Below are 26483 nucleotides of genomic sequence, written 5' to 3'. Positions count from 1 at the left end.
CGTGTGTGTACCTTGGTGGCGTGGGTTAGTCTTGGTAAGTTTGAGCAACCGGTGGTTGAATTGCCGGCCTTTGTGGCTGTAGGCTTCCCCATCGGCTCCCTAAGCCAAAATTATTTATCGTTGTTTTTTTTTTCCTCACATATTCCTATTAATCTGTAATCTTTGTTATATTGGTTTGTATTTTATTTGTGAGCCCACTTTGAAATAAATTCCTAACATATAAAATTCAACGAGAATAAATACTTTTATAAGTATGATATAACAATATTAAAAGTTAAAAAACAGAAAAATAAATACTCCTAAATACGAATTGATAGTTTTGGATATACAGAAAAAAAAAGATATAGAAAGTGCTAACACGAGATTAAAACAAAGTTTAAAATCTCGGGGGCGACCCACACGAACGGTCCCATTACTTCCCCCAAAAGAGGAAGAACGAGAAATCACGCTATTGCCCTCCACTTCCTAATGACTGCTCACGAATTGCACGGCTACGGTTCATTAATTTAGCACCAAATTTGAAGAAGTGGGCAAAATTGTATTTTTAGTAGAATACTTTGCCAGATTAATATTTTTTATCCTATAGAATTAAAACACATTGTCAATAAAATCCTATGCACTATTTTTGTGAGACTAAATTTATTAGACTTTAAACGTTTGTGAATATGACGAGATAAAAAATGTTAATTTCCCCTTCCCTGTGGAATTAAATGTATAATTTTAGGGAAGAAGTGGGTCGGAAGGAGCACTGAGGCTAGATGATTTTGATCAAGAAAAAGGAACGGTGGATGATTGTTTTGCGTAATCCTGTGGACTCTCTCTCTCTCCACTCCCCCACACAGCAACAGCTCCCAGCTGCGAGAAAAAGCCAAAACAATGGGCATTTGGCTGTTTTCCTGCTGTCACCTAAACAGGAAATCCAAGAACTCACCCAAAGCTAAAACCAGCTGCTTCTTCCCATTCCCCACTTTAAACGCCCACATTATGTTTCTGCCATCTTCTATACATATCACGTTTCATTTCTTTGGACCAAACTCAAGTGTTACTTTCTACAGCTACTCTTATCTTTTTCCATTTTTCTCAAAATGCTGTAAACTTTGGGCAGCATTTTCGATTCTCTGGTCAATAAGGAATCTTTTCATTTTGAGTATCTGGTCAATTCAAGAATCTTTCTCGCTTACCTTGTATTTCTTCTTCCTTTTTAAATTCTTGGTTCTTGATGAGAATAATCTCTTTCAACTTTCAAGCTCTGAATTTGTGGGTTTGTGAAATGTAACCCGTTCTTTGTTCTTTCATGTGATTTTGTTTGCCATTAATGTGAAAAGAAGTGTCTTTTTGACAAATTTCTCTGGTGGGAGGTGTTAGATTTGCTTTTTGCAGCTAATTTTGAAGTTATATGGAATCGAATGCCATGCCTGGTGGAAGGTATTCAAATGTTCAGCCTGGTATGCTAGGCCTAGAAATGTCACTCAACCATCACATACCTCCACAACAAAACCCTCACCAAATGCCACAACAGCAGCCACACCCAAACCAGCCGATGGTGCCTTCCTATGGCCATCATGAGGCTGATTACCACTCACAAGCTCAGCAATCTGCCAAACAAGGCTACCCATTTTCAGCGAAGTCCAAGAACCAAACTTTGACCTTAAGTGATGATGATGAGCCTGGATTCTTGGCTGAAAACAGCACTGATGATGGAAAAAGGAAAATGCCCTCCTGGCAAAGAATGAAATGGACTGACAATATGGTGAGGTTGCTGATTATGGTGGTATACTATATTGGTGATGAAGTTGGTTCTGATCAGGGGAATGATCCGGCTGCTAAGAAGAAGGGTGGTGGTGTTTTACAAAAGAAGGGGAAATGGAAGTCGGTCTCGCGGGCTATGATGGAGAGGGGGTTTTATGTGTCTCCGCAGCAGTGTGAAGACAAATTCAATGATTTAAACAAGAGATACAAGAGGGTTAATGATATTCTTGGTAAGGGAATCTCATGCCGAGTGGTTGAGAATCAGCGTTTGCTTGATACGATGGATCACTTAACACCCAAGATGAAGGAAGAAGTGAAGAAATTGCTCAATTCTAAGCACTTGTTTTTCAGGGAGATGTGTGCTTATCACAATAGTTGTGGTCATGGTAGTGGTGCTAGTGGGAGTGGAGCTGCCGGTTTTCCAGGAGCTGCAGCGGAGGCTGTGTCTCAAACTCAGCTGCATTTACAGCAACAGAGGTGTTTGCATTCATCCGAAAATGCCCCTGTGGTGGCCAACTTGAATAGAGGGGAGAATGAGGGGTCTAAATTGGTAAAAGGGGTGAGCGGAGAAAATGATGATGATCAAGATGACGATGATGATCAAGATGATCAAGACAACGATGATCAGGATGAGGATGGGGACGATGAAGTGATTGGGGCAGGATCAAGAATTCATGACCACGGACACGAGGATGAGAGTAACGACACGAATGATAGATCCTCGACAAAGAGGCTGAGAAGGGGAACATTTCATTCCCCTCTGATTCAACAACTGGATGCCGAGATAATGACAGTTGTGCAAGATGGAGCAAAGAGTCCCTTTGAGAAGAGGCTTTGGATGAAAAAGAAATTGATGGGGCTGGAAGAGCAGCGTGTTGGGATCCAGTGCCAATCATTTGAACTCGAAAAGCAGCGATTGAAATGGTTAAAGTTCAGGACCAAGAAAGAAAGGGAAATAGAGAGGGAAAAGCTGAGGAACGAACGACTGCAGTTGGAGAACGAGAGAATGATGCTCCTCATACGCCAAAAGGAGCTCGAATTGCTGGATCATCATTCCCCAAACAAGAAGAGCGACCCGTCGTCCATCACTGGATGAATCAATCAATTGTACAGTAGGTTACTAGATGCTAGACAGAAACAGGTCCTTCTCAAAGGCTTTGCAACCAAGTTACTTTTGTAGAAGTGAATCTAGAAAGGAAGAAAGTATTTGTCAAAGTGTTTTCTTTATGTTGAGCTTTCTCCAAGTAAAGAAAATCATTCATTTCCAAGTTGAAACATTTTCTCCACCGCACCGTAGTGGAGAACGATGACTCGCTTTGGACATGTAATCCATAAAACCTTACATAGGTAGAAATAGCATCCAGCAATAAAACATTTTCTGGGTACGCGGTTGTCCGATTTCAGTAACATGTAGAAGTATGAAAAAACTTCAGTCACGCCCAGTGGGACTCGAACCCACAATCGCCTGATTAGAAGTCAGACGCCTTATCCATTAGGCCATGGGCGCTTATTGCTTGGATACTTCTGTCACGCTATAATTATAGATTTCTCCAAAAGAATCAATAACTTTTCTACACTGCTAAGACAAAGTAATTTTATCTCCAGATCCGATCGGAGAAAAGTTCACTTCATCATTGCATGTCAATAAAACATTGAAACACCATCTGCTAATTTGAGTCGTGAGTACATGAAAGTGGTAGCATATTTTTGAGATATTAGCTTGTTTTGCGTTTGCTAAGACTATGTCAAAAGCCACTCTCATAATTACCAAAATAAAAAATAGAAAAGCCATTGTCTCATGATTCTAAAGAAGCATTTTCATTCTTCGGTTTTCAAAAATACATAATAGTATCCCAAACTTCTGCCAGATCCATCCTTGGCATATGTATTAACTTAAATGTTAAGCTATGGATAGCCATCAAAAAATCACCATTATTAATGGTAATTGCATTATGATTTGTTTCACACTTCAACCGAAATGACATGGAAACATCTTGTATCCGTATTTCAATCTTCAAGCTCGATGATCTTTACTACAGATGCATCTCCGACCTTCTGGCAGACCACCACTCGATCATGTGACTTGACGATTCCAGAGGCTTTTCCATGATCAAGTGCAACCTTCAGAACTGATTCATTAGTTGCGTTTGTAGATTCAGCCTGCAAGATGAAAAGGCGTTGGTCAGTTTGCTGCTATCAAGCAAAGCCTGCGAATTACTCAAGAACCAAACAGAACGAGAAGTTAAAAGATATAAAAGGTAGCAAAACTTCAGTCGACAACAAAATGAATACCCAAAAGAACCAAGTAAAAAGTATAATCATACAAACAGATAGCTGAATAGGGTTTTTAAATTGTAATACTGCTAAGGAACAGAATCACAAACAATATGCAGGAGCATTATTAATGAATGCCACCTCAGATGAACCTCGCAACAGCCGCAGTAAGTAGAAATTATCAATGAAAATGGAAAAGTGTTAACTTTGAGAAAACCCTTCTTCCAAATATTTATACCGACAACTTTGCTTAAATCGTCCAGATTGAACCCGACAGTGTCAGCAAACATAGCAAAGCAAACTTGAAGTTTTAAGAACTCACCGGATGTCGAGGGTCAGCTAGCAAGGGGAAAAGACCTCGTACTATAAGGGATTGCCTTGCCTGGCATGCAGGAAATATCCATTAGCTCATTACATAGTAAACCAAACTACAGCAAGAGCCAATAAATTACAAACGTATTGGGTTGTATTCTGCTCAAATGCATAGTAAATCTATATTACCTATACAGTGCATCATCCACATCATGAGAAGCTTCTTAAGAGTACTAGCAATATTTTCTAAGATTTCCAAAAATACATTAACATTGTACATCACCTGAAATCAAATATCATGTGCATGTGCTCTGATGCACGGACTCTTGGTATTTAAGAATGATTTCATTGTATTAACAAGAAAAAAACCCAATATTTTCGTATTTTAGATTAGAGCCACTGAGACTGAGTTATATAAAAGGTACCCTTATCAATGTTCATCAAATTCATTTAAAAATTAACATGTAGGGCTCATACTTTTGTGGTTTGTTGACAGGACTCGAATGTATTTGTTGTAGGATTTGATAAATTAATAAAAATTATAAGTTGTTTACTTGATTAGATTAAGTGATGGATGAAAAAGTTTTAATAGTAAGAAAAGGTAGGAAAAGGTCCGCTTCTGCCTGGATTTCTCAATCTGATTTCATATCAAGCCCCATCAAGGCTTGTCCTGGGCTTGTAGGATTCAGACTGAGCCGATATCATGAAAAGGAAATGGTTTACACAATTGGATAAATGACACAATCTAGACTTATACCTAAATGTAAACAGGCCCGTACAGTATTATCATTTTACAACATCATCTAAGAAAGGATATACCTCAAATGCACCACTAAAACTCCATTTCAATTGATTTGTCCTGAGCCGAGGGATGACAACAGATAAAACAGGCATTGTTGGCCTGTACTTTGCTATTAATCTGCATTTAACAGGACAATGATGGAAGTCATACTAGAATCAGCATACTAAAGATACTCGAAGATATCAATAACTAGGGTTTGTAAATGAGTAGAGCTCTGATGAGCTTATAGTTTAAGGCTCAAGCTCAGCTTGGCTCATACAAGGTCGAGCTGAACTCGAGCCCACAAGTGCAACTCAAGCTTATGGTATCCAATATTTTCCAAATCATTTGTTTATAGGACAAATCTGTGAATTTTAGTTTCTTAACAGCACAAATCCAGAAATACCACATAAAAACCAAAAGAAGTGTTTCAGAAGTCGTATACAAACACAATCATTTATCACCTAACTAATAACAGATTTTAATCACATTAAAAAATGGTTTTTCCAAGGAAGAGAGGAGAAAAGGGAGATGGCAACTCAAGAGGCCTCAGGGAGCAAAATGAAGAGTTATTATGGTAATCTGGGTTCTTGGCTTGCTAAACAGCAAAAGCTTGATTGTGGATCTGCTGCTCTTCGATATCTCAAGGTGGATCTGGTGAGAATGAAAGAGTTGCCATTGTATATTGGTGCTGATGAAGGTAGCTCACTCGGCCTTATCTGGTGAGAGCGGGGGGATGATAGGTCTTGGGCTGGAGGTGATGGCACCCTCAGGAAAGAAAAACATGGGAGAAGTTGCACAATTCGGTAGGAAAAGAGAAACAGGTTACTCTATTTTTCCTATATAATTAAAATACTGGCCGTAATATTATTAGAACTGAAATTGATATTTCAAAAAATTAAAGCTCGTAAGCTGAACAAGTATTTGTCGGCTTGGTCTAACGTAGAGCTTCTTGAGTAGCCTTGCGAGGCTCATTAACCAGATAAGACTCATTGGACACCCCTATATTCAGTACAAAGAAATTACTTTGTAGCATTACCTAGCCGCCCTTCCAGATGACGTAAAACATATGATAACAGATGCCTTCACTTTAAGGGCAGCCCGAACCTAAAAATGAGATGCACACAAGTTATTTAAATCCTAGGCATATGCTTGGACTAAAATCAACAAGGAATTTATGAAGTCAAGTTTCTCTTTCACCATTTTTATTTGCAACATACCGCGGAAGATGCAATAGATTCCAAGTGGGTCATGGGTTCGCCTACGAATTTTACAGTCCTCTTGAAGTATTCATCTTGATTGAATACCTTCTCAGCCTGCATATCAATGTGAACTAGAGATTAGATTTGATGAATGCTAGTCACTTACCTCCTAAACAAAAATCTTCCAACGGAATAATGTTACAGATGGTAGAAAACCAGAGTATGATCATGTGCATATCTTAAAGTAGAATATACTCAGGCGAGCAATGACATTTCAACAGTCTATAAAAGATTGAGGAAGCCACACATATAAAGGTCATACATATATAAAACTCATCGTTCCTCGATCAGAGAAAAAAGTCTGATTCATGTATAAGCATCTGTCTGGACAAAAAATTCATCCAGTAAACTGTAATACACGTGGGACAATTGTTTTTCCTTTCCTTTCTTTTTGTGTGTGCCTTGTTAACAGGTGGTGGACTTGAAATGTCATATCAGAAAAATATTGTAAGAGTTATCAGAGGTACTCAGTATTCAAGTCCGGTCATTCAGGCACAGTAATTAAAGGAATTAGGATAATAATGCCAATTAGAAACTTCAAAAGCATTCATGAGAACTTAAATAACTAGGTATATTCCACAACTGAGAACCTAGGACACCAGCAACCTGCAAAAAGTCCAGAAAGAAAATGTCGCAAAGGATTGAGTTCGACAAACCCACCCAGCTGAGTACAAGATGATACTGGCCTTAAGTTCTTACCTCAGCACAAATTTTTCCTACAGTAGAGATAGTTTCAACAGGGTATAATCCACGTAAGGTCTCAGCCCCAAGAAGAATTGCATCACATCCTGAAACATAGCCATTATCTCCGTTGTTAGCTGCCAGATAACTTCAGTAATACAATAACATGTCGATTGAAGAGTAAATACAGACAAACCTTGAAGTACTAAGATTTTAATCAAACCATGAAAAGTATACTATCAGTGAAAAAGTGAACTACAAGATTTGCTTTAAAGATGCTGATTGTAAATAACAATTCCACCCCAAGAATTTTGGATGATGACTCACCATCCAAAACAGCATTGGCAACATCAGTTGCCTCTGCACGTGTAGGCCTGAGATTGTCTGTCATACTGTCCACAACACGAGTTACCACAGCTGGCTTTCCAGCCATATTACATTGGTAAACAGCAGATTTCTGAAACAAAAACACCTGCAAATACCGCAAAAAGATAGCTAGGGATTATTCTAGACAGACAAGAAATACAACATAGATCTAAGAGATGACAAGAGAGTCATTATCAATGGATCAAGGGAGATCAATGCATATGAGTTTCCCATAAGATATGTACAGTGAATAGCAAAAGCAAACCCAACTAAGAACAAGGAAGTAACCATTTGAACTAAGGGAAAATAAACAAATCCACATCCAGCCAAGTAAACAAGCAAGCCATTTACATGGCCTGGACTGATTTGGTGAGCAGAGAGTAAATAATGTGCTTGCCCATCACTGGAGCAGCACTCACCTTGCCAACTTTAGCTTAGTGTTGACTAGTGGTGGTGAATGGTGGCGAGAGGGGATAATTGTGGTAAAGGCACATATAAAGGCTACAGGAATGGATATTTATTTGTGATACTTTTAGGTGGCTGCTGCAGCTAGTTATGGTTGGGGAATAACTTGGCACAAACATACATTGATTTTCACCTAGACAAGATACAATGTTCAGCATGCATGATTGAGTAATATCATTCGGGATCAACCATGTCTCTTAATGACTATTGCCAAAAAAAGAAAACAGAAGGGACAGATAACAAAGTGGCACCCAAAAGTTTTCAACAGGCATCCACCCCCAAAATCATCATAGTAACTAACCTTCTCCGGTGGGAGATCTATACCAAGGTTCCCACGCGAAAGGATGATGCCATCTGCCTCCTGTAGGATCTCATCGAAATGGGTTAAACCCTGCAAACATGGTGGAGGCAAAGTAAGCATTTGAACTTTATGTTGGCCACGTACATCATACTCAATCTTCTTAAGGAAGCTACGAAATCCCTCATTTATTAAGACTACAATAGCCTTTCATATTCACCTCTACGGTTTCAATTTTAGCAAAGATTTGAGTCTGACTTAGATCACCAAGCTTGGATAGAAACTCACGGGCCTGCACAGATGAAAAGACCAACAAGTTAATTCGAAAATATTACAGGTAAATAAAAAAGTTACCTTTTTCTTTTATTTCTTTTTCCATTTACCTCACGAACATCCTCTGCATGACGTGTGTACGACAATGACAGAAAATCAATTTTGTTCTGAACACCCCATGAGCTGATAACCTGAAAGTAAAACACAAATATTATCAGAAGAAATATATTCAATCAAGTACTAGCTGAAGTCAGGTATGAACAAAAAACAAGAGTGAAAGGCTTGTGGTGTAAGCTTTCAGAAATCTCAAGTTTAACACACTACTACAAGAACCTAAGTGGGAAACCCAAAAACTAGAACAGACACTGCCACATCCACCAATTTATCCTTTGAAAATCTACCTCAAGGGGGCATGACACAACGAGCAGAATATATTTACTAGCACAAGTTTCCAAAACTCACCTTCTTATCCTTATCAGATAGAGTAGGCAGATCAATAGGAATTTGAGAAGCATGCAATGTGAATAATGACCCAGCCAATGTTGCAGAATTCTTGACGGCGCAAACTACATCATCGCCTTGTACATCATTTACCTGATAAGCAAAATCACAAATTTAAATTAATACAGCTATAAAACAAATAATTGGATGGCTTATTCACAAGCTAAGCTCTAAGGTGAAAACCAAAAATTTTATATTCATGCCCAGGTTTTCTATCATATTGAGGAAATGCTCCAACATGGAAAATGGGATAAGCAGGCACACAGAAATCCATATTTGAACGGCAAAAAGATTAAATGTTTCAAGTGATGCAACAAAAGAAAGCCTGTCTCTAGGACTTGCTCTATTATCAAGGAAATATTTCTACATCAAGAGAAGAGAGAAAGTCTACTCACAATAAGATGAAGAGAAAAAGTTCACAAGCACTAAACAAGTGAGAAGAATTAAACTAGAAAAAGAAAATCAAAGGTTAAATGTATATAAATCAAACTAATTAAAAACGACACTCCAGATCATACCTCGAGCCAAACAGAAGTGGTTTCACTTCCTGTAAATAGGTATTGGCCAACAAAAATGGTGTCTCCCTTCTTCACAGCCTGCAAGTATCACAGAAAGGTAAAGAGAGAAGGATTAATTTGCATACACTAACAGTCAATAAGTGACCATCGAACCATGCTGAAAAATCTATGCATCCTGAAACAAGAGAAAACCATTGGCTGAACTGCCTTTCAAGTTCAAGTCATACCAATACCATGGGTACAGGACATGCGCACTCCAAATTCATAAATTGGAGCAGTTCTGGAAATTCTGACCTAGGAGACCAATTATTGGAATTTGGAAGATAGAGTTCAGATTTAGTTTATAAGCAGTTCAATTATTTCTTATTCCAATAAACTATATTTCAAGTGCGAGACTTTTAAAAGAAGTAGCCGATTTTAGAAATTTACACAGTACGCAAGACCTTTCACTTTGATAGGATTTCTTGAGTCTGGATAACCGAATTCTTCGAATGTGGTTGTTGCGCAGGCTGGGCACTAACAATCAAGTTTTTCACCAAATCTTTAGTCCAATTCTTGAATTACTCAGGTGAAACCAAAATACTATGTTGACCAATTAAAAGTTCTCAGTGTGTATCATCGTACCCCTTGAAATGGGTTGCATCATAGCACATCACATCAGAATCCAAGATAAACCAACAAATTTATTATCCATCACAAATAAAATCACTTTTTCAACACTTGTGTTTTTCCTCCATCATTTCTCCAATATAATCACTTAGTAGACCATTTATAGCAACAAATAATTGTTATCATGTGAATATCTTCAACTATTACAATTTGCTTTTATATTACACTACTTTATATACTTTTATTTTGAAAAACACTTTCAAGAATAAACAAGACTTGCTTTCATGCTTTGTAATTTCGAACATTTATTGCCCATGCTCTGATTCCCACAGGTCATGTCCCTCAGATATGACTTCAATTTGCAAATCTCTCAGAAAAGTGGCATTAATATATCACTTGACATTGCCAAAGCATGACAACTTTCTATTCTCATAAGGCTCATGGTATGAACTAGGAAATGTCGAGCATTCAATAGAGTTCTGAAAATATGTTGAGGTATCAATACTAACTACCGCTAATTAATTATAAACAGCTAAGATTTTCCAGCGAAGTTGATTAAATTTCTCAACAGAATCCCAATTGTGGGATAAAGCAACCAGAAAACAATATACTATTGAGATTCCAGAATACAGAAAAGATTGAAGGTAATGACAAAGATGGTGGAAGCATTACAACCTTCGCCAACCCAGCAAAGTTGATTGGCAAAACTTGTGATGAAGCTTCTTGACCTTGATCAGGTGTCAGAATAACATTGTCGTCAGCCTTAAGTGTTATAGCTGTCTCACTTCTATTAACCACTTGTAACTCAGGCCCCACAGTGTCCAACATGACCTAAAAAAAGTTGAGAACCACCATGCTTCAAACATTGAGTTACTCATGTCATTTGGGGGAAAAAAACAATAATTTCCATTAGATTGCTGGAAGATTAATGAAAAGGTCACAACAGAACCAGTACATATCCGGAAGGCATATATAGCATCAAAAGAATAGTAGAACACTAATACTTCCTATGAAACACAATACAAAACTCCTACTTCTGTACCACTTTCAACTAGTTTTGACCAAAATCAGACAAGATTAGATTTAGAGCCTTTACTTGAATTATTTGGAATACCAAAGATGGAGAAAATTGCATGAGTAAATAATTAATTTAAAAGGAAAAAAAGAAAGCAACTAAATAAAATAAATATACATACAGCACAGAGCTTCTTAGTGGCCTTAATGGCAATCTTCAAATTCTCCAGAGTTTCCTGATGATACTCCGCATCACCCCATGAAAAATCAAATCTTGCAACTGCCCCATGAAAAGGAGAAGATAAGAAACTCCAGGCAAGTCAACACAAATAAACTGACAAAAGAAAAATAAAAAAAATCAGTCACTCGATTCAATTACCAGACATTCCAGCCTTGAGACAAGCAGAAATAACCTCGACGGATCGCGAGCGTGGGCCCAACGTCCCCACGATCTTCGTCATTGCAGGGAAGAAACTCTGAGGCAGACACACAAGATTACTCACCGAAATCCAAATCACTCATGCAAACACCAAAATCACCCAAACATAGATCTACATAAAACTTCATCAAAAGTAAAAAAGAAACAAATAAATTTGAGAGATTGAAACTGACCCCTTTGGATGGCTCCAGAATGGAAGCCATCCGGATTGGCTCTTCAAGCAATAGTTGATTGGAATGCATTTTTTGGTCGATTACAGTGACTCTACGAAAGCACGACGGTGAAGAAGTTGAATGGTTTTGTGGTCTACTTGGTTTCTGAGTTGGGTCTTCGCAGAATCGCAGGGAAAAAGGAGAGAAGAGAACACAGACAACCAACTCTAATACCCACGAGTCCACTACCGCTACCAAAGGGCTTTTCCCCGTCTTAACTATTTTTATTATTATTATTATTATTGAGACAAATTAATCAAAATTTTCTTAAAATTTAATATAATTATAAATATTTCTTATCATATAAAAAATTATAAATACTTTTTTTAATATTTTATAAAATTATTATTTTTTTGGATCGAAGTCTGAATTGTCAATTCTTAGAAAAAAATTAAAAAAAATAAAAACAATATAATGAATAAAAAATATTTTAATTTTTTTTAATAATCTCATATTTTATATTTTTTTCTCTCACCTACTACTCCATATTTTTGTCTCACCAAACTTCTTCAAGTTTGCCTTTCTTATCAAATCTATATTTTTAATAAACTTATAATTATAATATATATGTTGTCTATCATTGCACCCTACGTTTCTTTCACAAACTTTTTTCTTTATTATTGCAAATCTATTTTTTCTCTTCATTTCACATCATAATTTTTTTTATATGCTCGTGAGGATCACATGTAACGAAAATTGGTACGTTATAACAGTAACAAAAAAACACACAATTACATTCAAGAATAATATTAGGTAACGATTAGAACGAATTTAACTGAACCCAATACTCACAAAATTTACCCTTTTAGTAAAAGTTTTCGTACCTAACTTTGACTTATAATTCATAAAACTTGATTATTCTTTTCAATTAATTAATATATTTTGTTAAAAAAAAGATAAATACTTATAAATATTTAATAACAATCCTGATTTTTAATTGGGTCTGGTCGATGAAATTAGAAAGACGTCCTCAAACCCAAAGCTTATATTTAAATCGGAACACGTTTCACTTATCAATTTTGATTATAATTTAAAACACAGAAAAAGAAAAAGAACACAGAAAAAGTTACTGATAAAAAGAAATATTAAAAAATAATAAAGAAATATGATATATATATATATATATATAATGGGGGGATTAGAATGAAAGGAAAAGCATTAGGTAGAAATATGGAATATCCTCTTAAGTGCACGCCGCCTATGACTTTGGTGCAGCACCTTCACCTCAAAAATTGATGGAACTCCATGCTTCAAATTATTCCTTTATAAAATTATCAAAAATATTTGATAATTTTTACCGACACGTATTTAAATTTAAAAAATTTATCCAAAGTATATTTGAATAAATTAAAATTCAAATATATTTAAATAAATTTAAAATTTAAGAGACGTATTTGTAAGACAAGGAATAATAAAAAACTCCATCGAAAAGGCTTCGGTTATAGATTTTTCATAAGCTATACTTTTTTTTTTATTATTAATATATGGGAATAAATTGCATTTAAATCATATTTTGATGATTGCATGATTATGATTTTAGATTGGATGACGTGTATGCATGTGTTGTTTGTTGGTACTTTGAGAAAATCAGTAATCTATTCCGTAGGCTGAAATCGCTTTCAGGTGGGAAGCTTAAGCTATGAGCTTATGGTTGTGGGGAACGGCCGCTGGCTGCTACAAAGGGTCCTTTAATGATCTGATTCGTGTCTGCTGCTGCTATCGTATTCGTGGACTCACCACTACCCTACATGCTCATAATCTCGGATACCATGCTTTACATTAATTCGACATAAATTACATTGCATTTCTTTAAAATTTAATGTAATTATATATAATATTTTTTTATAATTGAGATATATCTACTACTTTTAATATTTATTTAGAATAATTACACTTCTTCATTTGAAGTTTGGTATAATTATACATAAATATCTTGTTGTTTGAATAACTACATTTAATTGATACTTTTGGGATTTGTTTCCGTCTAGTAAAAAGGGCTATTTTCTTAGTCAATATTCACTGAATTTGTGGATATTAATAATAAAATAAAAATTTGATTTACCCTTGATTGACTTATTGCAAGTCAAACAAACTTTTTATGATTAAACTACCTCATAACTGTGAAATTATATCTCCTCACATGCATTCACGCGTGAAGATGTATACGCATAATTTGATTATAGAAAACAATTTATTTGACCTGCCTTAAATAAAAAATAAGTTAATTTGGAGTAAATATGAATGTTTATCGAATTGTTTTGTTAATATTAGCAAACTCGATTAATTTTAAAAAACGGATTGACTTATTTGTTAGAAAAACAAACCTCAAGACTATCAGATGTAATTTTTCAACCATAAAGGAGTTTACGTATAAGTACACCAAAACTCAGGGGAGGAGAGTGTAATTATTCCTATTTATTTCTGTATAATAAATAGACTCATATGCTAGTCAAAATTCATTAAATTTGTTGATATTAGCAAAATAAAATAAAATAAAAATAAATATTTATCGTCAATTAACTTACTACTCAAGATAAAACTTTTGTGACCAAAACACTCTTATAAGGGTGAAAAATATACCCGCATTATCTTGCTAATATTTTCTAACCAAAGTATACTCACAAAGATAACTTGTTTTTTACCAAATCTTTCCTTATACGTATTGTTGTATGAAGATGTATAAGAATAATTTGATCAGAAAAAATTTGTTTGATCTAATATGTCAGCAAATTCATAGAATAAATTTTGACAAACGAATAAATCTATTCATTAGACAAAAATAAATACCAAATATAATTCCAAACACAAAAAATGTATACGTAACCATCCAAACATCATTAATTAAGTATTTATGTGTAATAATGTACATAAATATTATGAAATTGGATTAACCACCCAAGTTTTTTCTTGTACCAAATAATTTTAGTTTGAAACAGTTAGGCGAATAAGTCAGCGAGTTGGAAAGGTCATATCTATGGAGCAAAAAATGTGGGTCGGGTCTTAAAAAGCCCAATTGTGACGTAAAACGGTCATGCACCTGGTCCGCATCACGTGCCCATCTATCTTAGCACTCAGCAGAATTGCCCAGCAACCAATATCCTTGAACGGCGGCAACACTAAAACGTCCGTCAGTTCCCCTCCAATTCCGACAACAGTCGACTTGACGCCGTGAATGGAGCCTTGAAGAGGCATGGGGGTGAGCAACTGCGGCAGGGTGTTGAGGAGTCTCACCGGCCTTGGTTCCAGCAAATGGAGCTTGTTTTCCGGCGACGGAACTAACTGATGTAAATGTAATAGTAGTGGAGTCAAGGTGGTCAAATTCTTAGTATGAAGAAAAATCAAGCACCAGTCTGAGCTGGACCTGTCTCAATGACACTGATCCAGAGGTTGTCTTCACACTCAAGTCCACTTGGATCACCTGATTCTGTTTGGGAGGAAAAGTTGTGTGATGATTTTTCTGGATACGTGAAGTCCAGATGCATCTCTACTATCTGGGTGTTCCCTTTACCTCACTCAAAAGATTCACACAAAAACTCAATTGCATCTCTATCTGCTCCTCCTGTTACTTGTGTCTTGTATATCTTGCTGCTAATGAATGAAATGCACCTTGTTATGCATTGGAAGGTTGCAGTACTCCCTGGGATTTTAATGTATATATGGAAACAGGGATTTTTCACTTTGTTTGATTGGTTTTTGTCATTTTACAGGAACCAAGAAAATCAGTTCTGGGCAACAACTTCAAGAAATCAGGGGAGCATGTGGGAAAAGATTAATCTTCCATGAAGATGATGAGCTGCTTTGTTGCGGGTGATTATGAAGATAATGATCCTTAATCATAACCAAGTTGGTAGAGATGGACTTGATTGAAAGAGTTGCCTACCCATCGAGTCCACTCCAAGGAATATTACTGCCGAAGCTATCAAATTCTTCTTATCACATATACACTTGTTCTTCTTCTTCGTCTACTCATTACGACAGTAATAATTCTGAACATTAGACTCACATAATTGCAGGACAAATTACCAAGAATGACAACTCATATTCATTAACTCGAATTGTTGCTCTCTACTCTTAGTAGGGTATTATTCATTAAGTCGAAATGCATTGGGAATATTGATACATATTCAGAATTGGGATATAGAATATAAACTCCGAGTCATTGATCCAATGTTGACTGATCAAGATCAGAAAAACTGCATGCAACAACACAATTTATAACAAAATTTAAAGTGATTCCTCAACGAGTAAGCTAGAGAACATTAGATAGTTTGATTCACAATAGGGCAATGATACACAAGGAATACTAGTTGCTTCCACAAACTAGGCTACTACAGAGATAAAGAATTATATCTCCCTCAAGGGAAAGAAGCAACAAATTTGCAATAAGACAGTGCAAATTTAGACGCAGTGACGGATTCAGAAATCTTCAGTTGTTGCAAGGGATGGCGAGAGGGAATTGCGTGATTCGTCGTAATCTTCCCCCAAGGGAGACAGCTCAACCCTTATTTCCTCAATCATTTTAACCACTTCACTCATGTTAGGCCTCTTTTCAGGCTGTGGCACCACACAAGCCATTGCTACATGCAGTGTTGACACCAGCTCCTCCTCAATGTTCTTGTACCTCAACAACTCTTGATCAAAAACTTCAGCTGTCCACTCATCCCTAACCACTGACTGAACCCATTTCGGCAAATCCACTGCAAGCTCCTCCTCCTCGGTCCGAACCCGTCCTGGTGATGGATGCTCCGATGGAGCCCGGCCTGTCAGCACCTCAAGCAGCAAAACTCCAAAGCTGTAAACATCAGCATTCTGTGAGAGTCTCTTGATTTCAGCCTGCTCTGGGGCTCTGTAACCTCCCAATTTGGCTATGGCATGAACTGGGTTCAGAAGCAAAGACAATCCGAAATCAGAAATGCAAGCAACCCCATTTCTGTCCAGCAATATATTGCATGATTTCACATTGCCATGAGGAATTCTTGAAGCTGCATACTCTTGATGGATTCTTTCAAGCCCGCGAGCAGCTCCCAGTATCAAACTGATTCGTGTGGTCCAATCCAGTGGTATTCTCCCTGGTCCTCTGTTTCCTGTTACCATCAAGAAAATCAACATCAAATTCAACTACTAAAAACAGATTCGATTTTAAGTAAGAGTTTCATACCATGAAGAAGTGCATGTAGGCTGCCATTAGGCATGTAATCATAAACAAGCAACTTCTCTTCCCTGGCATAGTAATAAGCCCTGAATCTCACTACATTAGGATGCCTAAGCTTCGCAATCACATCCATATACTGCTCAAATTCTTTCCTAGCGCAAGGATTTGCATCCTTGAGCCTCTTTACAGCCACAGTGCATCCATCATCAAGAACAGCCTTGTAAACAGTCCCCAAACTCCCTTTTCCTAGCATCTCAGCCGATGCCCGGAGCAAATCCTCCAGCTCAAACTGCTTTTTCCTGTCAAAAAACACCAGCTTACTCTGATCAGTAGCATTAGTACCATCACTATCTCCACCTCCATTATTCGCGTAAACTCTCTTGTCGCTCGAGTAGCTGCTCCTCTTCCCACCCTCGCTCTCCGCCATGGAACTCGTTTCCCTTGAGTACTTCCCACAATAGTACGCCACCACAAATGAGACGATTACCAAAAGTAGTACTGAATTAGCCACCACAATAGCTACTATTGCTCCGTTGCTCAGCCTTTTGTGATGATTGTTTGATGGCTCTTCAATTGTAGCAGTTGTTGATGAAGGAAGGGAACTAGGATTGGACGGCACCGTTTCAGAAGATGAGGGTGGTTGCCCAGTACCAGTGTAGGAACACTTAGGAAAAGGGCTATTCCCGCACAGCCCTTCATTGCCGGAAAAGCTAGCCTCGCCGTACCGGGATAACAAACTCTTCGGCAGCAGCCCGTATAGCTCATTGTTTGACAAGTTTAATTCTTTAAGCTGTGGAAGCGAATCAAGGGATTTTGGGATAGTCCCGGAGAGCTCGTTGTTTTGGAGGTGAAGAGTGAGCAAGCGGGAAAGATTGGAGAGCTGAGACGGAACGGTGCCGCGGAGGTTGTTATTGGAAAGGTCGAGACGGAGGAGGCGGTGGAGGGAGGAGAATTCCGGTGGTATTTCACCGGAAAAGTCGTTGCCTGAGAGGTAAATGAGCTTCAAGTTCAGACATTGTGTGATGGGAGTGAGTGTGCCGTTGAGGCGGTTGCCGCGGAGGTCGAGGAGGCGGAGCTGATCTAGGGAGGAGAGGGCGTCGATGGGGCCGCGGAGATTGAGAGAGGGGAGAGAGAGAGCAGTGACACGGTTGTCAGTGCAGTTTACTCCAAACCAGTTGGCGGAGCAAGCGGTGGAGGTGGGAGAGGAGGTGGTCCAGTTGGAGAGGAGCGTGGCGTGGGGGTCAGTTTGGGAACGGAAAAGGGAGAGAGCGGCAGTGTCATTGGAGAGGGCGGAGGAGGGGAAGAGTAAAGTGGCTGAGAGGAGGAGAAAGGAGAAGAAGTGGAGGTCCATCTGTTAGCACAGAGGAAGTTGCATGGAATGAGAGTGAAGGGTAAAAGAGAGATGAAAAATGAGCTTAACTAAATTTAACTTGAAAAATCGAATACAACACTTGATTGAAATGATTAAAGGAGGGGGAGAGTGATGAGGAGCATGAACATACCAATCATTGCTGTTCTCCACTCCACTCCACTCCCTTTCGCTATAACCCAAATCACATTATAAAATAAATATATAAATTCTAACTCGAATTAAATTTTTATTAATTAAATTAATAAAAATTAACTATAATATATTTATCATATAATTAATTATTTTTTTAAAATTAAATATTAATTATTGATAAATGTATATATTTATTATATAATTAATTTAAATTTAATTAAAATATGAGATAATTACACTCCTCTCCTAAAATTTATTATAATTATACGTAAACTCATATGGTTTGTGCCTCTCTCACTGATGCTGATTGGTTAACAGGCACGGCCTTCAAGATTACCATGCTGCGTTGTACTCTTCACATATTAATCAAACATTCCACTCAACTTAACCTCATTGTATTCAAGGTTAAGTAGATGTGATTGTCATGTTTCTGCCGGAATCAATGAGTGTCAATTCATGGAAGAGCAGTGGCACTTCCCATTGTTCTTCAATCCCTTACGCTTTTCTTCTTCTTTCTTTCTTTTCCCTGTTGCAAAAAGAAAAGGTAGCTCTCACTTTAAGTGACAAAGAAGCAAAGTCGTGTTGCCAAATCCTAACAACATCGCTTTCAAGGACAAATTTGCATGCAACTGCACATCACCGTACAATAACCATATTCTTCCCATGGATTGATGCAGACCTCGACAAGTGCAATTTTGCTTTTCTGTTTCTCATCATCAACTTCATTTCTCTTTTATTTTTCTTTTCTTGACAAAGGTTATCAACCTCGTCTGCTGACATCAAAATTTGCAGCAGCTCTCACCCGGTCTCATTGTACAACATTTCTCGTACGCTAAATCCCAACCGACCCAGTACCGGATTATTAAGATCATTTTTACCATATGCTAGAATTACAACTTTGTTTCAGTAAATTATTAATTTGTTCATGAAAACATAGGTAAAACATTAAATCGCTATAAAGTTTGTTTAGATGAACAAACGCAACGGTAGGTATGGCAACATTGTTGGGGGAAGTGAAGAAATGGGTTACAGCTTTACATTCGCTGCCAAGTGAAAATTATAACTCCCGAGGTACTATGTGAATTGAAGGCGGGATTGACGTTCAAAAAGCCAGATATACTGTGTTACAGGCTGAATCTTGAGGACGGTGTTAATAGTATTTCAATGTGGTTGAGATAAGAGCATGTCGTGGTTGATCGTAGGGTTAATTTCACCTATTCAAATGCAGCCGTATATTGTTACATCATATTTCATTTTGATTTCATTTGAGACAAAGCAAAGAGGGATAATGGAGACGGATAAAACTGTGTAACCACATCTTGCCACCACCAGGTCCCATCTCAAAATTCTACTCATCTGATTCAAATTAAACATCAGAGGCTACCAAAAGATGCAGACGAAACCTTTCCAAACCTGGGTTTGCAAGGGCAAGTTGGTGAGTGATATTGCCGCATGCAACTCATGTCTACATTACATTCTGAATCTGCTTGGAAGTCGACTTCAGTATCAAATTGAATAAGGTACAACCAAATGAAGCGCCAGTATGATGCATGAATTGCTTCGAGTGCAGCCATTAGAATTTAGGACATGTGCATGCTCGAGAAACGGGTACTTTTGTTTTTGATAATTTGAGATTTGCATAACAGAAGAAATGCGACAGCCTAGTGCTTAGTGCAGAAACAATTCTCTGCATCATTCCCAGAGTTAGTCCTCTATGCAGCTGTTATAGTAGTATCAGAACAGCCCTTCACTCCCCTTTTGCTTCTTTCTTTGAGGTAGGCCATAGGATGCTCCAAGTCTGTCGTGCATTCTCACAAACATCACTCCCACCCTATAATGAAACAATAGATAACACATGATACTTTAATAACAGTCGAAACCTGCAACTAAAACTCCAATTGGGTGTATACTAGATCGAGTACCTCAATATCAAGTAATTGCACCAGTGCGCCTGCACAAGAAACATTGGGGTGTGCGCTTGAACATGGCATATTGATATTAACAAGTGGAAGCACCTTCACTAGACATCTTCTTCACAACTAGTAACATACTCCCCACAATCAATTCTGATTCAGGGAGAGATTCATCAGAAACCAAAAAAAGATGGGGATGAAAAAGCTTTCTAGTGAGATCTCAATTAACAAAAGAATGTGCTTCGCTAAGAAGCTTATTGCATGATTCGTTCCTGCATATCATGCATCATTTAATTCCAGAGGCAAAACATGTACATGAGTTCAGTCCACCAACAAAACGAAACTACAAAATTTAGATATTTTCATCTGGCAAATCAAAGACAAGCACCTGAATAGAGTAGTGAACAACAAAGCAAGGCTAGATTCTAGAAGATATAACTATCACAAGTAGCATAAATTTTCAATAACTATATCTCCCAAAGAAATAGGAGAAACAACCTGTGGCATTATCATCGACACGGCATGACAGAGAATATATGAACAATTCACAAGTAGCATATAAACAGGAAACAGGAAATAGGACCAAGTGTCTTACTGTCAACAAGCCATGGCATGTCACTGAAATTATATAGAAAATTTATGCAGAACAACTCGGAACGAATGCATAAAGGTTTCCCTCCCTCGCCAGCAGAACATAGGATTATTTTCTTCAGCAAAACTAGTGACGGTAATCAATGCTGTCTAGATAAAGATGATCTAAATTTTCTCCGACAAATATCCCAGGTGGAACCCATGCAAAAAAGCAAACTCATTCATGCAATTACAGGACAGTTTATCTCCATCTTTTCATATGTCCTCCCCCATGTATGGTCAAATGGAAGTGGAAGGAAAACTAGAGATAGGAACATAACATTTGGGTAGCTCATGTGTTCTCACCTTAAATATGCAATAAACATGAAACAGCTCATAACTTCTCTGTTATATTTAGCTTCTCCACATCATCAACGTCATCCCTACTTATTGATTTCATGAATATGTGGAAGTGTAACATCTCCCATAACTTTTTAACAATTCCACTTGACAAAGCATGATATGCTTGTTTGGCAGCCACGCGGTGTGCTTCCAGAATTTTGAAATTATCAAAGAACTGATTGACAACTTCTACAAGCTTTTCACCAGGAACCTGAGTGAACAGAATAGTATTGTAAAGAGAAAACACCAGAACTAGAAAGGAACAAGATATATTTTGATCTGGGTTATAACAGATTCAGAAAGAGTAAATGGCATTTTTGTGGTCTCTGTCATTCATTACTTTTACCATAACTGATATTATATCGCTGTTAATTCACGTCACTTCGATGTGTTCAATATGGAATGCATTTTATGTCTACCACAAGTTATCATTAGATTTTAATCTAAAAATATATTTTTGTGCAAGCCATGAGAATTGAGGATGGTTCATGTATCTCTTCCTCAAAAATCTAGAGGAGCATAACGCAAAAGTTTCATTTGTGAGCCACCTAACATATGGACACAGTTGATTCCCCAAACTCAATGCTCTTATGGTATACAATTTGTTATTCTCTTTCCATCTGTTATTATAAATTCAAGGTAAAATCCATCTCTACTCCACTGTTTTTCAAGTAAAGAAACTCCCTGCAACACTGCTTGTTAATTGAAGGAGAATTCTAAAACCTAGGAGCATGTCTAAGAACCAACAATGGACATGAGAGCGGGAATTCATGATTTCTGGCAGAAACTAGTCCTCCTGAGCGAGACATGGCAACCCTGGAATGATGATTGACCTCCCAGGATACAGTCCATTTTACATAAAGATGTATCAACATCTTGTCCTAGTCCTAGATGTGCCTTTAGATTGTAGCTCTGTATTAAGTGCTTGACCCCTGGTTCACGACACTTGTTTTTGTTCCGCATTGACCGTAAAACAACACCAGTTTTAAATGTCAAACCAAGAATTCTACTGAAGCACGTAGCTCAAAAAGACATTTGTTAGAAAATAATTTTCATAAAGAGTACATAAAGCCTACTGCAAAAATAAATCAAAGAAGTATGTCGGTAATGCTAGTTCCAAGTTTTCCCTCCCCTAGCCACCTAAAAGGGAGAGCGTGATTCAGTAATACTAATAGGATGAAATTAAGAGAACATAAATCAGACGAGATTCTTCATGCCTGCAGAACTGAAAGGGGATTCACCCGTTGCATTTCTGCCACCATGTGTGAGAAATGGCCAACATGATGACCTGCAAAAAACAAACCAGATTAACAGGAAAGCTAGAAGTTTTCATTAAGTATGATAATGAAACTAACAGCGCAATGACCTGTCACAACAGTACAGCCAGCTGCAGCAGCTTCCGCAATATTATGACCCGCTGATCCCTTCAAGAATGAACCTCCTATTACAGCTATTGGAGTTAGTCTGTAGAAATCTTTCAGTTCACCTACAAGCAAAATAAACCAATTAAAACTAATCAACTTGGAAGCTCATACTTGCAAGTAGAAAAAGTACAGTATGACACCATATATCACTAACTTTGTATGCACTAGACACTGCTAACTTTCACTACTCAAGCAAGCAACCATGTTTGAGAATACTTATTCGGCCAAATCCTGAGAGGTTAAAGGTACAAAGATAACTGATGAGGTACTTTATTGAAGTTGTAGAGTCATTTTTTCCGGCATCAAGAATTATGAAGATAATTTCTAATATGGACAGGAGTAAATCTGCATATTAAATACATTAAAACCAATGCTGAAAGAGCAGGAAGAGTCCATATTTGAGAAAATGTGCTAATGCATGGTCTGAGATCAGGAAAGATAAAAAATTAAAATGAATAAGAAAGAGAACTGAATAACAGAGCTGCCTTCTAGAAGTACTATACTTAGCTCTCAACTTTCGAAAAAGATTTAGCTGCAAAGGATAGAAACCTAATGTGTCGACAATGTATATACTTGTTCCAGGGGTGATATTATCACCACGAGACCGCAATGCTACAGTAGCTCCTTCCTCCCTTAATTTCTGTGTCGTTACAGCAAAAAGCATGATAAGTTCACATTCAACAAAATCAAAGATAGTACAAGAAAAGCCAGTACCTAAATCTATTATATTGGACAAAGGCAAGTCAGAAAACAATATAATGGCCATATGCATCAAGTTCATGTAGATCTTGAGAAAGCTAACCCAGCCAGATTGTGAGTCATGTTTCTAGAAACACAGATGATTCAATTTAATCTGTCTTATTAACATGAATGAGACAGTGGCTTTTGCCAAGCATTTTGAAGGAATTGTATGACAAAAAGCCACATATCAACTTGCACCATATTTCTTTCCCAATAGCTAAAACTGACTACAAACATTCTTAGCAGAAAACCATTAACCTAAGGATCAGGCAGCTCTACTGTGATAGGATATAATTATATTATGGCAAAGCAGCGCTTTAAATTCAACATCTCTTTTCCTTAAATGAAAAGTTCCTGAATGACTAACTAAATTAAGCTTTTTGATGATAAGCTCTCCAGAGAAACCCAAATAAAAATGTTTCCAGAATCTCAGTATGCCAAAAGCACTTGACTCAGACAATTGATTCAATCTAACACTAGATAGGCTTAAGCAATAAAATCATACCAGGGCAAGATCTTGACCATGCTGCGGTTGTCGTGGCACAATAATAGTGAGTATATCAGCGTGCTTTTGTTTCAGCATGTTGTGAGCTCCTATAAATACTGCACACAGATCATGAGGATTTAGTTGACAGACAACCTTATGATTGTTCGCAAAGTACTGCTGGTGGCACGAAAATCATGTTATGACTCATATGAAAATCCTAAGCCCCCTTGCTCAATTTTCCCTTCTTTCTTTCCCTTAAACTCCTCAAAGAGACACATAAAGATCAAATTCCCAATATTCCCTAATAAAACAAGTTTTTGGAGCAAATGGGCAAAATAAAATATGGGTGTGTAATTACTTTAGATTAACAGGATACACAGCAGTTTAGTTTGTGAGAAAGACCATATTGTTAGCAAGGGAGTGTTATTACAAGCATTCCAAATGCTACCATTCAGATGTGTTATCATTTACCTTTCTCCTCACCCTTATGAATGGAAGAAGCCATCCATACTTTTCTATGTGAAAGCTGTGCCTGAAATTCTTCCAGACTTTTTGTTTCTCCTTCAGAAATGTCGAAATTTGCTATTGCTGGAAAGAAAGCAACAAGAACCAACACCAGCTCCAGTCAGTTTGTCTTTATACATCAAAGTATATGATCAAATAATCAAAAGTAGAAACAACTTAAGTCTTAAATGGTCTACCAGGGAACTCAGGAAGATAAATTGCTAAAAAGCACTGCAGTATATTACCAATGAAATACCTTACTGTAACCAATCACGGGGAGAAGGATCAAGAAGGGTAAGAAAGAAATTATCTACAAACTACACATTTGAGGATCAAACACTTTCCCTTTATAGAAACCCCATCAAGATAATAGCCATACCACATTTGAGGTCTCCAGGATAGTGTATGATAAATGGTGGAGCTTGCAATAGCTGAAAGTTAATTCCTTGGATTGTGCTCTGACATATGGAGAGAAGAGAATAAGAGATAGAAGAAAGATCCACAAACTTTCAATACAAAGTATGAACACATACCAAAGGGAGAATCAATGAAAATTTTGATAGCATCAATGTGATCAATGGAAGAATTACTGGATGAGACCAATTCCGGAATGATGTTGTAGACATTCTGCCATTTAGCAACGTCAATGCAATCTAAATAGAGAACAAATGAGTGTAAATTCGAATAGCAATGAGAAAATAAAACTTTATTCGCTAGAGAAAAATGGTATACTGGTACATCAAATGCCCCTAACACCAGCCTAGTAAAAGAATGAAAGCTAAGAAAAACATGACTCCAATGATTGTTCATAGATTCATTATAACCAACTAAGCACCTGAATATAACATTGTCATAGACGAGATATGATTGCTGGGGTATAGATAATAGAGATTTGTCTTGTAAAAAATGCTACGACATTTGTAGGAGACACGCACTAATTAAGTTTATAACGGTACTGAGAAAATAGAGCTTACACCATTTCTTGCAGCGCCCATGATAAGATTTGGCCAGATTTCACTTTCGATCAGCATGACTGCATTTGGCCTCCAATATCGAAGGAAAGAATCCACAGCAGACGGTATATCAAGTGGAGCAAACTGATCCATACCAATTCTTAATGTCAGGGGAAACATCATTCAGTTGATGTATGTAAAGGTGAATCCCATTCTACAAAAAAAAAAAACCATATTTGACTGTTGAAGTCCAAGTGAAAAGATTTCCACATCTTTTCCTCTGGGACAGTAAATCTTAGGTACATATCAATCATGTTTTACAGTGGCCAAACATATCTCATTGGTCGGGAACTTTAACCTTGGGTACCTGATAAATTACATTACTTGGAAGTCTGTTCTTTATTACTTCACTGCAACACAAATGAAAAACCAGGACATAAAAATTCGAAAGCGTTCATTAAAACGTCGATTTTCCAACAAAATCAATAAGGAACGGAAATTCGGGACAGCTACTAATATCGTCACTTCATACGATAATAAAATAAGATCACAATTATCCTACTGAGATACCGCTCTTACAATGCTGACGCGGTAGTAGTCGTCATCAATACATTTACATCCGGCCTCATCTCCAAACAGCACTTGATCACGGGAATTGCTGCCAATCCTTCACCTGTTCCCTAACCAGTGAAATTTTTATTTTTATTTTAAACGGAATAACTTAAAGCGTCAATCAGGAATTATACTGTTACTACGTACTAAGGTTAAAGAAAATAATTACCCAAGGAGACCGCGTGAAACCAAATGAGGCGGCCTGTAGGCCGGGGCGCAGAGGGGCAGCCGAGGCGTTCGCGCCACCGCAGGGAGTGTTCTCGGCCTCGAAACTTGCGCCACCGTAAATGGAGGTGCACCAACGGGGATACACAGTAGGTTAGGGCTCTGTAGATTCTGTACACTGCTTCGCCGCGTTTACTCGCCATGAGTTGACCTTCGCTTCTTTCTTCTTTCTGCCTCTTTGAGCTGAGAGTCGTTTCCTTTTTTCTGTTAAGGTGGACTGGGGCCAAACCCAACATGAAGTC

At 37.5% G+C, this 26483-nt stretch overlaps 4 protein-coding genes and 1 non-coding gene across 9 annotated transcripts; 1 reads left to right on the top strand and 4 right to left on the bottom strand.

Annotated features, from left to right (window-relative positions):
• Positions 1 to 916: 916 nt before the first annotated feature.
• Positions 917 to 3017, top strand: LOC105174138 (uncharacterized). Its single transcript, XM_011096139.3, has one exon. The coding sequence runs from the start codon at positions 1397 to 1399 to the stop codon at positions 2843 to 2845; it is 1449 nt and encodes a 482-aa protein (XP_011094441.1). The 5' UTR covers positions 917 to 1396; the 3' UTR covers positions 2846 to 3017.
• A 166-nt stretch (positions 3018 to 3183) lies between these two features.
• Positions 3184 to 3256, bottom strand: TRNAR-UCU (transfer RNA arginine (anticodon UCU)). The gene has a single exon. It is a non-coding gene; the product is annotated as a tRNA-Arg (tRNA).
• Positions 3257 to 3548: 292 nt separating this feature from the next.
• Positions 3549 to 11955, bottom strand: LOC105174137 (pyruvate kinase 1, cytosolic). The gene is made up of 16 exons (XM_011096137.3): positions 11716 to 11955; positions 11483 to 11579; positions 11286 to 11383; positions 10765 to 10920; positions 9481 to 9558; positions 8924 to 9055; positions 8572 to 8652; positions 8409 to 8480; positions 8192 to 8281; positions 7387 to 7531; positions 7078 to 7166; positions 6337 to 6432; positions 6156 to 6223; positions 5155 to 5254; positions 4346 to 4405; positions 3549 to 3909 (listed from the first exon to the last, which is right to left on the bottom strand). The coding sequence occupies exons 1-16, from the start codon at positions 11782 to 11784 to the stop codon at positions 3757 to 3759; spliced, it is 1584 nt and encodes a 527-aa protein (XP_011094439.1). The 5' UTR covers positions 11785 to 11955; the 3' UTR covers positions 3549 to 3756.
• Positions 11956 to 15965: 4010 nt separating this feature from the next.
• Positions 15966 to 18353, bottom strand: LOC105174136 (leucine-rich repeat receptor-like protein kinase PXC1). The gene is made up of 2 exons (XM_011096136.3): positions 16913 to 18353; positions 15966 to 16838 (listed from the first exon to the last, which is right to left on the bottom strand). Exons 1-2 carry the CDS (start codon positions 18255 to 18257, stop codon positions 16171 to 16173), a joined length of 2013 nt encoding a protein of 670 aa, XP_011094438.1. The 5' UTR covers positions 18258 to 18353; the 3' UTR covers positions 15966 to 16170.
• A 1346-nt stretch (positions 18354 to 19699) lies between these two features.
• On the bottom strand, positions 19700 to 26483 carry KDTA (KDO transferase A). 5 transcript variants are annotated; one of them, XM_011096134.3, is made up of 14 exons: positions 26186 to 26479; positions 25984 to 26077; positions 25772 to 25814; positions 25426 to 25548; positions 24985 to 25104; positions 24831 to 24909; positions 24431 to 24535; positions 23966 to 24063; positions 23269 to 23359; positions 22662 to 22781; positions 22513 to 22583; positions 21260 to 21506; positions 20333 to 20476; positions 19700 to 20241 (listed from the first exon to the last, which is right to left on the bottom strand). In XM_011096134.3, exons 1-12 carry the CDS (start codon positions 26475 to 26477, stop codon positions 21288 to 21290), a joined length of 1455 nt encoding a protein of 484 aa, XP_011094436.2. In that variant the 5' UTR covers positions 26478 to 26479; the 3' UTR covers positions 19700 to 20241; positions 20333 to 20476; positions 21260 to 21287. The 5 variants fall into 5 exon arrangements, with proteins under 5 accessions (XP_011094436.2, XP_011094437.2, XP_088731774.1 ...); XM_011096135.3 differs by having other exon boundaries at positions 23293 to 23359; positions 24419 to 24535; positions 26186 to 26478; XM_088875648.1 differs by having other exon boundaries at positions 24419 to 24535; positions 25984 to 26084; positions 26186 to 26477.

Source organism: Sesamum indicum, linkage group LG11 (assembly GCF_026168435.1).
Source record: "Sesamum indicum cultivar Baizhima isolate 11 linkage group LG11, ASM2616843v1, whole genome shotgun sequence".
Taxonomy (NCBI): domain Eukaryota; kingdom Viridiplantae; phylum Streptophyta; class Magnoliopsida; order Lamiales; family Pedaliaceae; genus Sesamum; species Sesamum indicum.
The sequence above is the reverse complement of the archived record's forward strand: the minus strand, read 5'-3'. Positions and strand labels throughout refer to the sequence as shown.